Here is a 13920-nt window from a genome sequence, read left to right as displayed (position 1 = left end):
TCAAAATCTGCTAAAATTTGCCAAAAAATTGCCAAAGTCCATTTCTGTTGCCTTTATAAAATATAAGCTAAACAATTTTTTTTCACACCTTGACAAATTTTTTCAGATTTTTTCCAAAATATTGATCAAATGCTGTAGCCAATGCAAAGTTGTATCCATTTGGTCCAAAATTATCCAAAAAATTACAAAAAAATTCATTAAAAAATCAGTAAAATGTTGCACTAAAATTTTTTGGCAAAAAATTACAGCACACAAAAGATTAAGATCTCCAAAATAACACGGTGAGCATAAGGATCACTGAGCTTAAAGGGACAAAGTCATTATCTTTTCAAATTACATTGGTTATTTTTGTTCTATGTTGTTCTGCTTTAATGCTGAAACATGTTGAATTTTTTAAATCGTCAGAGCTCAACTCAAACCCTGTCTGATGACAGAAATTCTACGATATACCATAAATTATGTCGTTGAAGCATTTATTGCCACATGACCTACATGTACAAGCAGGGAGGGAGCAGAGATCCGACGACTGACAAAATAGCATTATTCAGTGAGCAGAACAACATGAAGAGGTGTGAATAGGAAACACAAATAATCCAAAATAATTTGCAAATATTGCAACTCTGTTCCTTTAAAGTAATAGTAAACATACAGGAAATCATTCAAGACCTTTTCACAGATTTTTTAAATTTAATTTCATGACACAGTGTATAATTCCCCAGGAAGATAAAAGATTTCATTTTAATTCATTACGACTTATGCAGTGGGCCTCTTTACAAATTTGCCAAAAATCTTGCATCATATGTGTCAACCAATAACAAAAATACAAGTAACAGAACTTGCCAGCTGTCCTTGCTTCCTTGCAAGCATCCAGCATTTCATCTTTGATATCAGCATTTTCATCATCGATGGCGATGGCCTCACCAACCCGCACAAACCTCTCCACGGCTATGTTCACCGCTTGTCCCACGTCCACCACCGCCTTGGTGGCCTTTTCTGATTTCTTGGCTTTTTCTTTGTGGTTGACCAGCGTGGTTATCTGAAATTAACGAAAGAAAATTTATGAATATGAGAAAGCTTCTGCATGCGGCAGAAATCAAATGCTGAGACTTTAAGTTTATCTTGCATAGACTTTGGGTTTTGGTCGATATTATATCTTGTTCAATTACATATCATCATTATGTTTATTCATCACTATTACCATTGAATTATATAAACGCAAACAGTCGCAAGTTTTAACAATGTGTGCTACAGTATCTTTGTGATTCTGTGATTCTGGCTGAACAACATGACCCAAACATGAATAAGCCACACTTTGTTGTCAGGTCTGATACACAACACTGAAATGTCCTACGAGAGTAATACTTTTTTCTGACACTCATACTATCCACGAGACATAAATGATTTCATATACATGTCGGATATTAATTCCCTAAAATTGATTTCTTTTAATATACATATATATATATATATATATATATATATATATATATATATATATATATATATATATATATATATATATATATATATATATATATATTCTTTCTTCTATATATATATCTTTCTTTCTTTCTTTCTTCCCCAGTATATGTGAACTGTAAAAGTAATTGATTTAATAACTTCTCATGTAAGGTCAACATAAGGTCAACAGGGCACTTAAGTTCACTTCATTGTCCTTCCCTGAGACAAAAATGTCTGGATCTACGATACTTATTTTCCAGGAAAGCAATTCCCTGGACTGAGTGTGTCAATCAAAATCTGCTTTGTGCATCTTGCAACTCTATGTTCATCAGCACTGGGATAATATCATCAATCTTCATTTGTAAAAGAATGCGCTCTCGCAATAAGAAGCGCTGAGGGTGGATTTCAAGGAGTCGCCTTAGGAAGTGCGAGGCCATTCGTGCTCGGCTGCAAAGTGAGGTAATACAGATAGAATATCTATGCGATTTGGTGATAACGAGAGTTTAAATGAAAACTGAACAAAGACTCGGTTGTGAAAATGAGCTGAACGGCGAGTCTGAGAGAGTCAAAACAGTTTATCAGCGACGCAAGCGAGCAAAGTCTGGTGTATTTTGCCAGTGTTGACAAATTTCAATGCCTCTACTGTTTAGAGGGAGAAAAAAGCGCAACAAATACCCTTCAGCAAAAAAAGCCAGGTGCCATATGGTTTCTATACACTGCGGCGGATCTCATGAAAAGCATCACTGTGAACAGTTTCAATGAAACAGTAATGCTGACTGCTCAGTCACAAACTGGCAACCCGTACTTTTTATAAGATGATTTCTACATATTCTACCACAAGCACATTTTGTTGACGGTACTACAACAGAACGAAATACCAGTATCCTGACTCATTTGAAAGAGAGACTGGGCAGGTGGTATTTCAACGAAAATAAAATTAATAATGGCTTGGCATCTGGGGTAGCGTTATCGTTAACTCTTACACAGAAACAATATAAAGCGCAGTATAAATAAAACCCCATGCATGTACATGGGTATTTATTTCCCATCATGTCTTCAGGCATAACATTTTTGCAGACATTTCTGTATGATTTTTAGTATGACAGAAGATAGGGATTTGTAAATTGTTCAGGAGAAAGTCCACATCTTTTCCGGCATACTTGTCCTTCAAAGGAACAGTTCAAATTGCCAAGAGTTAGTGAAATTCCTTGAAACTTTGTGTGTTTTAAGATTTTGGCACGCGATATGTTACATATCAGAGACAGCTACCGGTATATTAGAGACAGCTAAGTGATTGCTTGGTGCTAAGGGCATTTTGAACTATCGGTACAGAATGCTGGGTGGAAGATTTGTGCAGATTCTGACTAGCATACATGTACTAACCTAGTGATAGACACTAATGTAAAGTTGTATGCATTTCTGCCTTCGCTATTTACCAAGTACATACAAAGTTACAATGTACACAATTTATGGGAAAATGTGACAAAAATCAATGGGCTTGTGATTAATGGGGGATGGATTTATTGAGATGATGATGATGAATGTGATGATTGTGATGATGATGATGACGATGATGATGATGATGATGATGATGATGCTGATGATGATGTCAATGATGGTGACAATCATGGAGATGACTGTGACAGAGTTGATGATGATAATGATATTTACTATTTAATATGATCATCACCATCACCCTAGATCCATGATCATAATTATCATTCCAGTCATTATGATCATAATCATCAACATCACCAGTATCTTGATGATTATACGTTTGGAGCTACAGACATCTGACAAGAAGAAAGGCTACCTGGTGCACTGTACATATATTGTGAAACCATGTGTGATTGTTTGACACAAGTAAAAGACATTCTTGAAGCGATAGTACATTCTGTACGAGTAATAGTACGGTAGATGGCCGTTCACATAAAGTTAACTATTTTGAGCCATGTCTTGCACATTTAATTTCGCCCTCTGCAGATCCACAAAGAAGTTTCCGAGATTGTGCTATAAATGTTTTACATACATGTACCCACTCAAGTGATTCATCAAGTCTATATACACAATCCTTTCACACGGAACGTTTTTTTTCTCTTTATACTCTGTGACTCTGCAAGGTCAGTAATTCAAACGGAATGCGAGGGAACTGATGAAATACCTTTGATCAGAAACACTTTTTTTTTTGAAACATGTCCAATTTCGCAGAGCTGCAGCAGCATGGAAAATTGCCATCAATTTGTCCTCCACTAAATCAAACTTCAACACATCTGAATGCACAGAGTGTCAGCGAGACGTGTCTGGGTTTTTTGTACTTTATTCACCTTGGGAAGCAGATCGGCGAGATGACTCACCCAAGGAAACCAAGTTTCAAATGAGAAAACACATTTTATTTGAAAGACTGGCTCCCGAGTTCCATGAATCAGCTTGCAAGTCCACCGCCTTCTGACTCACTTATCAATAATCAAAAAGAGAACCCATCAAACTGCGTGGAGAGACGATCTACCTACATTGTCGTGTAAATTTTTTTTCCGATGCACTAGTACCACTTATTAAACGATCATAACGTGACTAACACTGCATTGATTAAACGGTTTATGCTAATTAGATCATTATTTCACACAATCAATGTAATACAAGGAGCCTTTTCATATTCACCTTACAAACGTATATGACTTCTGTTTTCATGATAACTCTGAGAGTTGACTCCATTTTACAAATCACTAACTCAAAATTACATATAGATCCTTACATCTTATGCACTCTGTTTTGCTTATCTGTGCACAGTTGGTACACAGTTGGTAATTTCCATTTCCTCTATAGTGTTATCTGGCAAGTACATGTATGGCCAAGTGTGACACTTTGTGTTTTGAGAGGTGCTGGAAGTGCGTAAAACTTTGCAAAAGTGTCAACTTCAACATCACTGTACATGTTGACACTGATGATTTGATCACTAAACGTCAGTCAGATTGAATCAATGGATGAGTATTTCATCATATTTCAATCATCGTATTGATTTGATCACAAAGTCTCAAAATATATATATATATATATATATATATATATATATATATATATATATATATATATATATATATATATATATGTATATATATATGTGTGTGTGTGTTTGTGTGTGTGTGTGTGTGTGTGCAAGATGTCAAATTACTGATCTGTTTATCTATGGTACAAGCTCCTGAATTTCTCTGTTTAAATCTTCCATGACAACACAACTATTTCCATTGATTACCCTACGCATGTAATCGTCCCAATATTACAGAAACATACATGGTGATCATACCATATGGTTACATATAATTGGATCTCTGCTTGCAAAATAATTGCAAATAGGAACAGCTTGTATTCCGGAAATTCAACTACAGTGTATTTGATAATAGTGAACGTGAGCTGATGTAACCAATTCCAGTAGATTTCATATAAACGGTTATTATTTGCAGGATTCCAATTATAGTAATGGGTGGGATACGATACAAGGGCAAGGAAATTATGACCCGAGTGAAATTTATGATTTGTATGTGATAGAGATCAATGACATTCAACTTTTTTATGGTAAACCTACTCTTACCCTAATAGTTATGGAAATTAGGATGAAATATTCACTACTTGTTTACGAGTTTCTTAATATGACATATTACCCCAACGTGAACATTCAATTCAAAAGTTTGCGTTTGTAGGTTTTATTAGTCAAATCTTGATAATTACACAAAATTTATGAAGAAGGCTCGTAAAAAAGAGGCAGACTTTGATGGCTCAGACGCCATTCATTTTATTAACATTTTATATCTCTGTCATGAGTGATGACAGTACATCATATATATATATATATATATATATATATATATATATATATATATATATATATATATATATATATATATGTGTGTGTGTGTGTGTGTGTGTGTGTGTGTGTGTGTGTGTGTGTGTGTGTGTGTGTACACATATGTATACCGGTATATGTACACACACACAAAGTTACGGTAAAAACCCCTGAGTGTATGCGTTTATGCATGTGCTTGGAAACGTTTCCTCAATGCATAATTGACTATTTGACAATGTTTTTCTTTTGCTTCAAATATCCAAAACAAAATGCAAATATCATCAACGATTCTACATGTATTTGTCAAGGATGATCTTTTTGTGTATATTACCATATGTCTTTATTTGTGTAATGAAGTGTGTGTTGTGCAATTTATTTTCTCTCGCATGAATTTCAACTATACACTGCAGTACAGTACAGCGAAATGGTGAATGTACATGTAGAGGTATAAACATTATCATCACAAAGTGCAAATGTGAAAAAAACAGAACTCACTTAGTAAAAACATGTTGAGGATTATCCTTTGCCTGTATACAATATTGTATCACAACATCGCTTCCTGTATGCACACATTTAAGTCGCACATTTTCCAGTGCATAACTTTTTGGAAATTTTTACAGATGTCTAGCACTACATGTACTGGTACAATGGGTGTCCTAATAAAAGAAATCAATTTCTTTTACAAAATCGAAATCCAACCTCAGTAGCATTTCCCATACACAGGCAGGTGTCCTCATCCATATGGTGTCTTAAAAACGACTTGTATTGGTGATATCTATATTTGCTGGGAAGACTCCAAAAAGCCCCTGAGGCTTAAAATACAGCAAGCACACAAAAAAGAATTGTGCAGAAATAACGAAGTCATAAAGCGTACATCATTAGTGCTTATTAACACAAGGCAGTTAATAAAGCTACTTGTATCCTTAAGCAACATTAAGTGGAGTTGGAGTGCAGGGTATAAATAATAAGAATTTTTATAGAGTCGGCTTCTGTGTGCTCCATGCATCAGACAGGTACATGTGTGTACATTAGAAATTTATGGATCAATAAATGTGATAACGTATAAATCGTCCTCATTTCAGTCTTATCATCAACCTCCCCTGTGGTCTGTCTCTTTTTCCTTTCTTTTTTATCATTCGTAATTTATTCCTTTGTCGCACACACCTGCGTGATTCGGACAGCGATGAATTTTCGCGAGCCGAAAAATTGATATTGAGCGGTGATATTTTTATCATCTCACAAGGCAACGTGCCTCATTTCGCTTTTACCTTATCTCTGTAGATTTTCCTGCCGCTTATGAATAATCAATGCTTGGTTTTCGTGTGCGTGAGAGACGCCGCATGCAAGCTTGGGTCAAAATTCACCAGCAACATGTGTTTTGAACTATTGTTTGGCTTTGTATTTTGTATTACAATTAAGTGGGGATGTGTTTTTGAAACAGGTTACTTCAATGTTGCCCACAGCTGTAACTTTTATTTCGTGATGATATTGACAACGCTCACGATTCACACTCATAGTTGGCAGGGACAGTTTCAGAACTCATTGTAATATTCAGGCTCCATCCACAATTTCAAACAATAATCTCAAATCTGTCCCCGAATCATATTCTACCTCAAACTGACTGACAGGATCACTTAAAATATGCCTAAAAACGTGTTGTATATGGAGATTGCTTAGCATGGTATGCACCATAAGACAGTCTAAACTCTAAATATTTTTTTAATGACAGTAATGGAAATTTTGCCCATCTGGTATTTTTTCCAGGCAGAAATATATCAGTTTTCTAATTTATATTTCAACAGGTACTTATCTTTTCTGTGCAGTGGTGTTTACTTTTTGGATATTTACCAAATTGAAATTTTATACGCAGCACTGAAAGTACAGCCATGCAACAGGTAACAAAATACATCGCATAATGCAGTAAATGCCACGATAATATTTTCATATCCGTCTGTGCCTGTATGATATTTTCTTTGTTCAATCATGAGTCATTTGTATACTTCCGTGAGATTGATATTGGATTTCATTCTTCTGGCATAATATGATGGATTGTTTTGTGTGATGGTTCCAGCTCTGTAAACCTGACTAGGATCTTTGCTTCATTATCTTGGTTATTTTACTAGGAAACTTTGGGTCATTATCTTGGTGACTTTCTCCAGTGACAGATTGCGGTTTGTCATCCTATAGTCTGTGCGTGGTTACTTAGTCTTCAGTGGTATTAGGTGGAAGCACCTCGGGGACAGATTTCTTAATAGCGCTGATCGCAAATGACGTCACTGATCTCTCTCATTAATATGCATAAATAAACATTTGTCCGCATTTTCCGCATAAACGACAAAAATAAAACCTGCGAGTGTTAGAAAGGCTATTTAGCGTCACACTTATTCATATGAATTGATGACTGAGACTACAAGCTGCAACAACAGCCGCGCATACAACGACGAAATTTGTCTGAATTTCAGCATACCGGTATTTGTCCGAAAGTCGCGCGCGTGCAGCTATATTTAGTAACAAAACCGAAATCGCGATCAACGCTATTCTCAAACTTTTACAATCCTTTTTGGCCTACCACTTTGTGGTGGCTCATTTTGAAGCTTGCTGGGTGACTGTAAGTTTTTACTAGCTTATTTTTGTGATAATCGAAAATTTAACTTTTCCCCATAGAGTTAACACACTGATGGTGGCCATCTTGAATTTCAACTATCGGGTAATTCAAGGAAATTTGTTTCCACTGTTAAAAACTTTGCACTGTGACCCCCAATTTTTATTCTCAAGTTCTAAAGACAGTACTTGAAAGTTTCCCTGGGGAAAGTTTGAGCAAGAGTTTAAGACTCAAATATATCTCTGAATCTTGTTACAAAAGATACAAATCCAAATTTTATTCAAAGATGCAGAATTTCACTAGATATGAAATCTGTTAAATGCGGTGCTTTACTTTTTTTTTGTTTCATTTCAACTTCTAAACCCATGGACTGTACATGTAAGAACATCAGCGAAAATGAACCAGCTGAATGCTATTGGCTGCATGAATTCTGATCCCATGACAACAAACGGGACAGTGAAACTTGGCACTGATAATGTGATATGGCTCAAACATGCTTGTGTAAACCTGTTGAAAGCTGATTTATTTTAGATGTAGCACCCTTCATCTCCAATTACTATGGATGTATTAAAATGAGCTACATTCATCATGATCGTAGCCGCTCAGAAAATAACAGTAATTATCCTTTCTGATTCAATGAAAATGGAGAAATATGCTTTCAGTGATGTCACAACTTTAATACATTCAGTTCAATTCATAACATTCAATATCCACGGTCTAATTCTCTGGCCATTTGTATGATACAGTTGGTGAGTATTGAATGCAATAAGTCTTCTGGTCTCTCAGACATCCTTTTTGCACAAACAGTGTGCATGTATAGAACTTTATATTTCTTCTGGCTTCTTCGACTATTGATAATGGTGAATTTCATCGGTACACCGTAGGGCTGTCTTTTCTCATTACAAGCCTATTCAATACAGCAATATATTCATCCTTTCTGTGAGGGTATGACTCCACCGTCTTCAGCCATTGTAATTTTTCTCTTCTAAGAAGCCGTCACTTCTCATTCTGACAAAACGGTCCTGATCTGCCAATTTCGCGACAGCCTATTAAGCAGCTGTTATTGATGAATATTAGGCAATCTCTGGTTTCTTCCGTTCAATCTTCTTCAAAAAATCGGCACTGCTTGATTTGACGACACCCAATAGACAGCGTGCATTATTTCACAGAAGTGTATTACGAATACCACGTATTGTACATACAGTAGAAATCAGCATGTATGAAATGATATCTTTTGTGTTCATGTGGATTGGTAGGATTACTGCTCAACTTGGTTCTCAAATACCGGTACTTGTGAAATGAGATTGAGAGCTTGTGCAATTTGAAAACAAAACTGACAAACATTCAAAAATAATTCACTCTTTCTTACCATTTGATGGATCTACTTCACACAGGCACGTTGCCATGGTGATGACAATATTCAATAAAGAAAGCATTTCCTGATTATCAAAATTGTATCTCAAGATCAAGAAGGTCAACATTTAATATGCTGGTAAAGATAGTTGAAATATATTATTCTTTCCTGGTGAAGACAATACGGTGACTTTTTTACAATTCAAATATGATGACATAATTTATGTCGGTATTTTTTGCTGATCTGGTTTATGGTTTATAATTCATGTGATTAATCAGTGATGTCGTGTGCACTCGTGGCGAGTTGACTGAGACAGCGATAAGGTATGCATCTAATTACTGGGACGGTGATAGGAGATAATATAAATTGTGTCATCAGAGAATATTGTGCAATAGACGGTGGATGTGCATGGCGTTGGACGCCATGAATGATGAACCGCTATGGTTTAAATAATGATGTAATTACTGAGCATGTGACCTCTTGATACCCCCCAGGCTTTGCTCATCTTGAAAACTGCAATTATCTCTACGAGGTGATGTTGGAAAATGAATGGGAGAACCAGCACAGAATACGGAATTGTGGCAAGACTGATCTTGGCAATAAGTACACAAACGACTGAAAAAAAAAAATGTGGGTTGGTTTCGTAAAACGTTGCAGTATTTGAGAACAACTCGTAGACTGCAGTTTCCAACTATTTTTTTGATTATGATATTCAGCAAATTGTGCCTAATGAAAACTCAGTAATTTTAACTTTTTCTTAAAACTTTCCTCAACTTCAAACCATTCTCTTCAAAATCATGAAAATAAGGGTCACCTTGCAACTTTTGTTACGAAAGTCAAGAAACAAATTACCAAAAATTTGACCAATATTTGGATTTCAAAATGGCAGCTATCCCCATGTTTTGTCTTATCAAAGGATTAAAAATTATAATATTTTGTTTTATTTCACAAAAACAAGTCCGCATGTAAAAACTTCATTTACTCCACAAAATTCCGCATGAGCAGAAAACCAGAAAGATATTGTAAAAAGTTGAGCTTCTGGAAAATTGTTCCTGATATATTCTACCTTGACGACATAACAGGAGGAAGTAACACTGTATACTGTACCATTCACATGTGGATATAGAGACACACAGTCTTTCCTTCTGCATTCAAGTCATGACAGCTTTGACTTCCATGTCAATGCAGTTGACTTGATTTTCCATTTTGCCCAGTCCAGCGGTATTCCTCTGGTACTGTGCACATCAAAGGGTGAATTTAGCTTCAGTGAGCGCATAAATTTATGAACAATTTATGAAATGTAAACGGCAGACACAAATCATTAATGCGACCCTAGCTTTGCAAAACAGCATTTCTTCAACAACTTGTAAAGATTCCAGGAGTGATGAAAGACTGCAAAGCATTCATCACAAACACTTTCCTCGAACACTATAACACTATGGCAACTATTTATGAACGACTTTTACATTTACAAGAGCTTTGATGAATGTCAAATCTGCCTCGGAGGATATTTCTCTCCTGGTAAATCTTCAAATCATAATACCCTTGCTTTCATGCATAGTCACGACTGTTCTGAAGATTCTTTGATGCCACTAGGCACTCTTAAAGTCACTGACTTTATGGCTCAATGTTTTGTGAAAACCGCCAACCTTAACCCTTTGAGTGCTGTTATTTTTCCCACCAAAATTTTACTGCAACATTTTACCAATTTTTATGAATTTTTCTGTAATTTTTTTGATAATTTTGGACCAAATGGATATCACATTTCGTTGGCTACAGGTTTTTATCAAAACTCTGGTAAAAATCTGAAAAATATTGAGTTTGGTATATTTTATAAAGGTGACAAAAATTGACTTTGGCGCTCAAAGGGTTAATCTTATGCCAGTGGTACAGTAAAATTTCAAGAGAGAGAGTGATTCACAGACAGCACATGAATATTCATTCTTAAAACTGAGTCACAATCATATCATTTGCATACTTGAAACTTGCAGCCGTGGTTTACATTAGGGGAAGGCTCCATTAACTTTGATAGTACCTGAAACCCGAGTTGCTGCCTGCCAACTCGGGTGACAAACAGATAACTTTTAATCCTCAAGGTGTTAATTTTCCATTGTTGCGATTATCTTATCGAGCTGGTGCTATGATAGGAACGTCAGGGCTGTAACGACTCACTCAATACCACGGGCACAAACATATGCTTGCACATGGAACTATGTTGACAGGAAAATGTGAACTACCCACTTTTCAATGCAAGTAATCTAGTTTATTCTTTAATTTAGGCTCTAAACTAAGTTTTAGAAATATGGTGAAACAAAATATCGTTCTTCGTTCATTTTCATTCAAGTTTCCTATTTTCGGACGCTTCACTTCAGTAACGCGCATTGATCATATATGCAAATGTGATCAGAACAGCATGGAACGTTCTTTCCACGTGGCGAGATTTTTCTTGCACTTGAAAACAATGTAACGAGTGAGTAAGGACTCCAAGAGCTGCGCGTATCCTGTGACATTACATCTCCTATAGAGCGAATTTAAGTCAATGAATTGCTAGTCTGTGAACAGTATGGCCACTCGTACAAATTATAAGAAAGGAGAAATAGTAGAGGCAGTTAACGAGGCCGGTCGGCGGACGGCACAATTTTCAGTGATTAAATTCACGGTATTAATTTCACAATAAAACGAATTCACGAGCTTACCATTGATTTTTGGTGATGTTGAATATAATTGAAAAAAAAGAGCTAAATTCCAGTGTTCATGTTTGATAAAATTCCAAATTGACGACACCCAATGTCAACCTGTACGACACCGTATGGGTACAACACACCTGCAGTCGATTAGTCGATTGTGATACAGTAAAGCTTACACATAATGCAATATCGATCGACCCACAGTCCCTCTATCCATGCATTTCTGCAGTTGTCTTTCCTATTCTGCTCAGTTAACAGACATGATTTCACAGAATATTACACAGAAAACATTTTATCATATTTGGAGGCACTGAATACTAGCATTGCAAGAGAAAGCGACGACAAATTTTCCGGTTTGATTCCAGCCGTTGCTTGTGCTACGTCAACACACTCGCAGCGATCAACCCCAGAAATTATCGCACACTATCATCATTTACGATGGGAGAAGGATCACGAAAAACAAACACCGGTTTCAGGATATGATGATTTCTGTTTTCGTGTCGTAGATAGACGCAGAGAACACTTAATAGAGCCAAAAACAGCGAAAATTCGAGAAAAGCGTACACACAATCGGGGACTGTGGCATGCAGGACAAACCCAAGCTACGCATTATCACGTGACTGCCCCTCGTATCGCGGTTTTGCTGTGCGGTCCAGGTGATTGACACCTTTTACAATAGGCGTTTCCAGACCGGTGGATAGAGGGACTGTGGTCGACCTGAAATTTGACACTGTGATCGACGTAGCGTTTCAAAAGTACGAAAAATGAGACCAAGTAATTGTTTGTTTATTTGGATTTGATCTAAAACCTCCGGCAGCCAACAGACAAAGTCCTACTCTTACGCAGAAAATCAACGTTTTCAAGCGTAGATTCCCGCGTAGACTTTCCCTTCCGCTTAAACCACAGCCCCTCCACAAAACGCGATGTAGATCTATGATCATCTTCGCTTGCCAAGGTCTCTGCTCCGGGCAGCTGGATGCTTCCCGAAATCAGAGACTCCAGTCTGGCTAACGAGCCGTGCGAGCGGACGATGATCTATGATCGACTATGGATGGATTGACGCGGCGTTTCAAAAGTATGAAATATGAGAATCAGTAACTTTTGGTTGCTTTACATTTGATCAAAAACCTACCCATCAGACAAGGCCCAACTCTTACGCAGAAAACAAAAGCTCTGAAGCGTCGACTTTCTTCCGCGTTTGAGACTTTCTTCTCTTTCGCGTTTGAGAGAAATGAACGTCGGCTTTATTCGGAAATGGCCGGCTATTGGCGGGCGTAACGTCAGTCCAATGGTAGGCTGCACCCGATGTGAACGTCGGAATAATTCGGGCTGTAGTCGGGAAAGCAAGGATGACCTCGAGAGCGATTCCCAGTACAGTACACGTTCGCAGATCGCGGTACTACAGGCTGATACTAGATAGCAACAAGTTCACCGCGTAAATTGCTAGATTACATATAGCCACATAGGCACTTCTGAAATGTTATCTCCGGCTTGCAAGACAAAAAATATCAAAATATTATTATCAAAACCAGAATTTCGGGGCTAGAGAGCGAAACATTGCTGAAAAGTAGCCGGCCAAAATACGGAAGTAGCCGGTCAATTTGGCCGGCATCCGGCTAAAAATGAACACGCGGATTCAAACAGAGAGGCTTGTTGCGATGGACAAGTAGCCTTTGGCTTTTGACCAGAAAAATAAGTGAGTGTTCATTGATAATTCAAAGACTGGACCCGTTGACACCAAAGTTTGCTCGTGACTTTCATTGCATTGCATGCACCTTTCCGCAATGTGAGTCTGAACTGAAATTGAAAGAGTACGTTTTAGTAAAAGTCCTGTTTTGTTGTGCTGAAGTCCTGTTTTGTTGTGCTGATTTTCGCTACCGTACTTTCTTTTATAGGGGTATAAACATTCATACAAAAATAGCTTTTCGAATGCAAAATCAGCGTACGTTAATTAACTGCTAGTATTGTTTAAACAGCA

The 13920-nt window shown here is 36.9% G+C and overlaps 1 protein-coding gene across 3 annotated transcripts in view; it reads right to left on the bottom strand.

Moving 5' to 3' along the window:
- LOC139143844 (alpha-catulin-like) overlaps positions 1-13920 on the bottom strand; it is a 102896-nt gene that overhangs the window by 29543 nt on the left and 59433 nt on the right. For all 3 annotated transcript variants that reach the window (XM_070714424.1, XM_070714425.1, XM_070714426.1), the window contains exon 2: positions 841-1036. In XM_070714424.1, coding sequence (XP_070570525.1) covers positions 841-1036 — 196 coding nt within the window. The remainder of the gene's footprint in view (positions 1-840; positions 1037-13920) is intronic.

The sequence above is a fragment of the Ptychodera flava genome, chromosome 11 (genome assembly GCF_041260155.1).
Source record: "Ptychodera flava strain L36383 chromosome 11, AS_Pfla_20210202, whole genome shotgun sequence".
Lineage (NCBI taxonomy): Eukaryota > Metazoa > Hemichordata > Enteropneusta > Ptychoderidae > Ptychodera > Ptychodera flava.
Note: the sequence above shows the minus strand (reverse complement) of the source record. Positions and strands in the feature narration are given on the sequence as shown.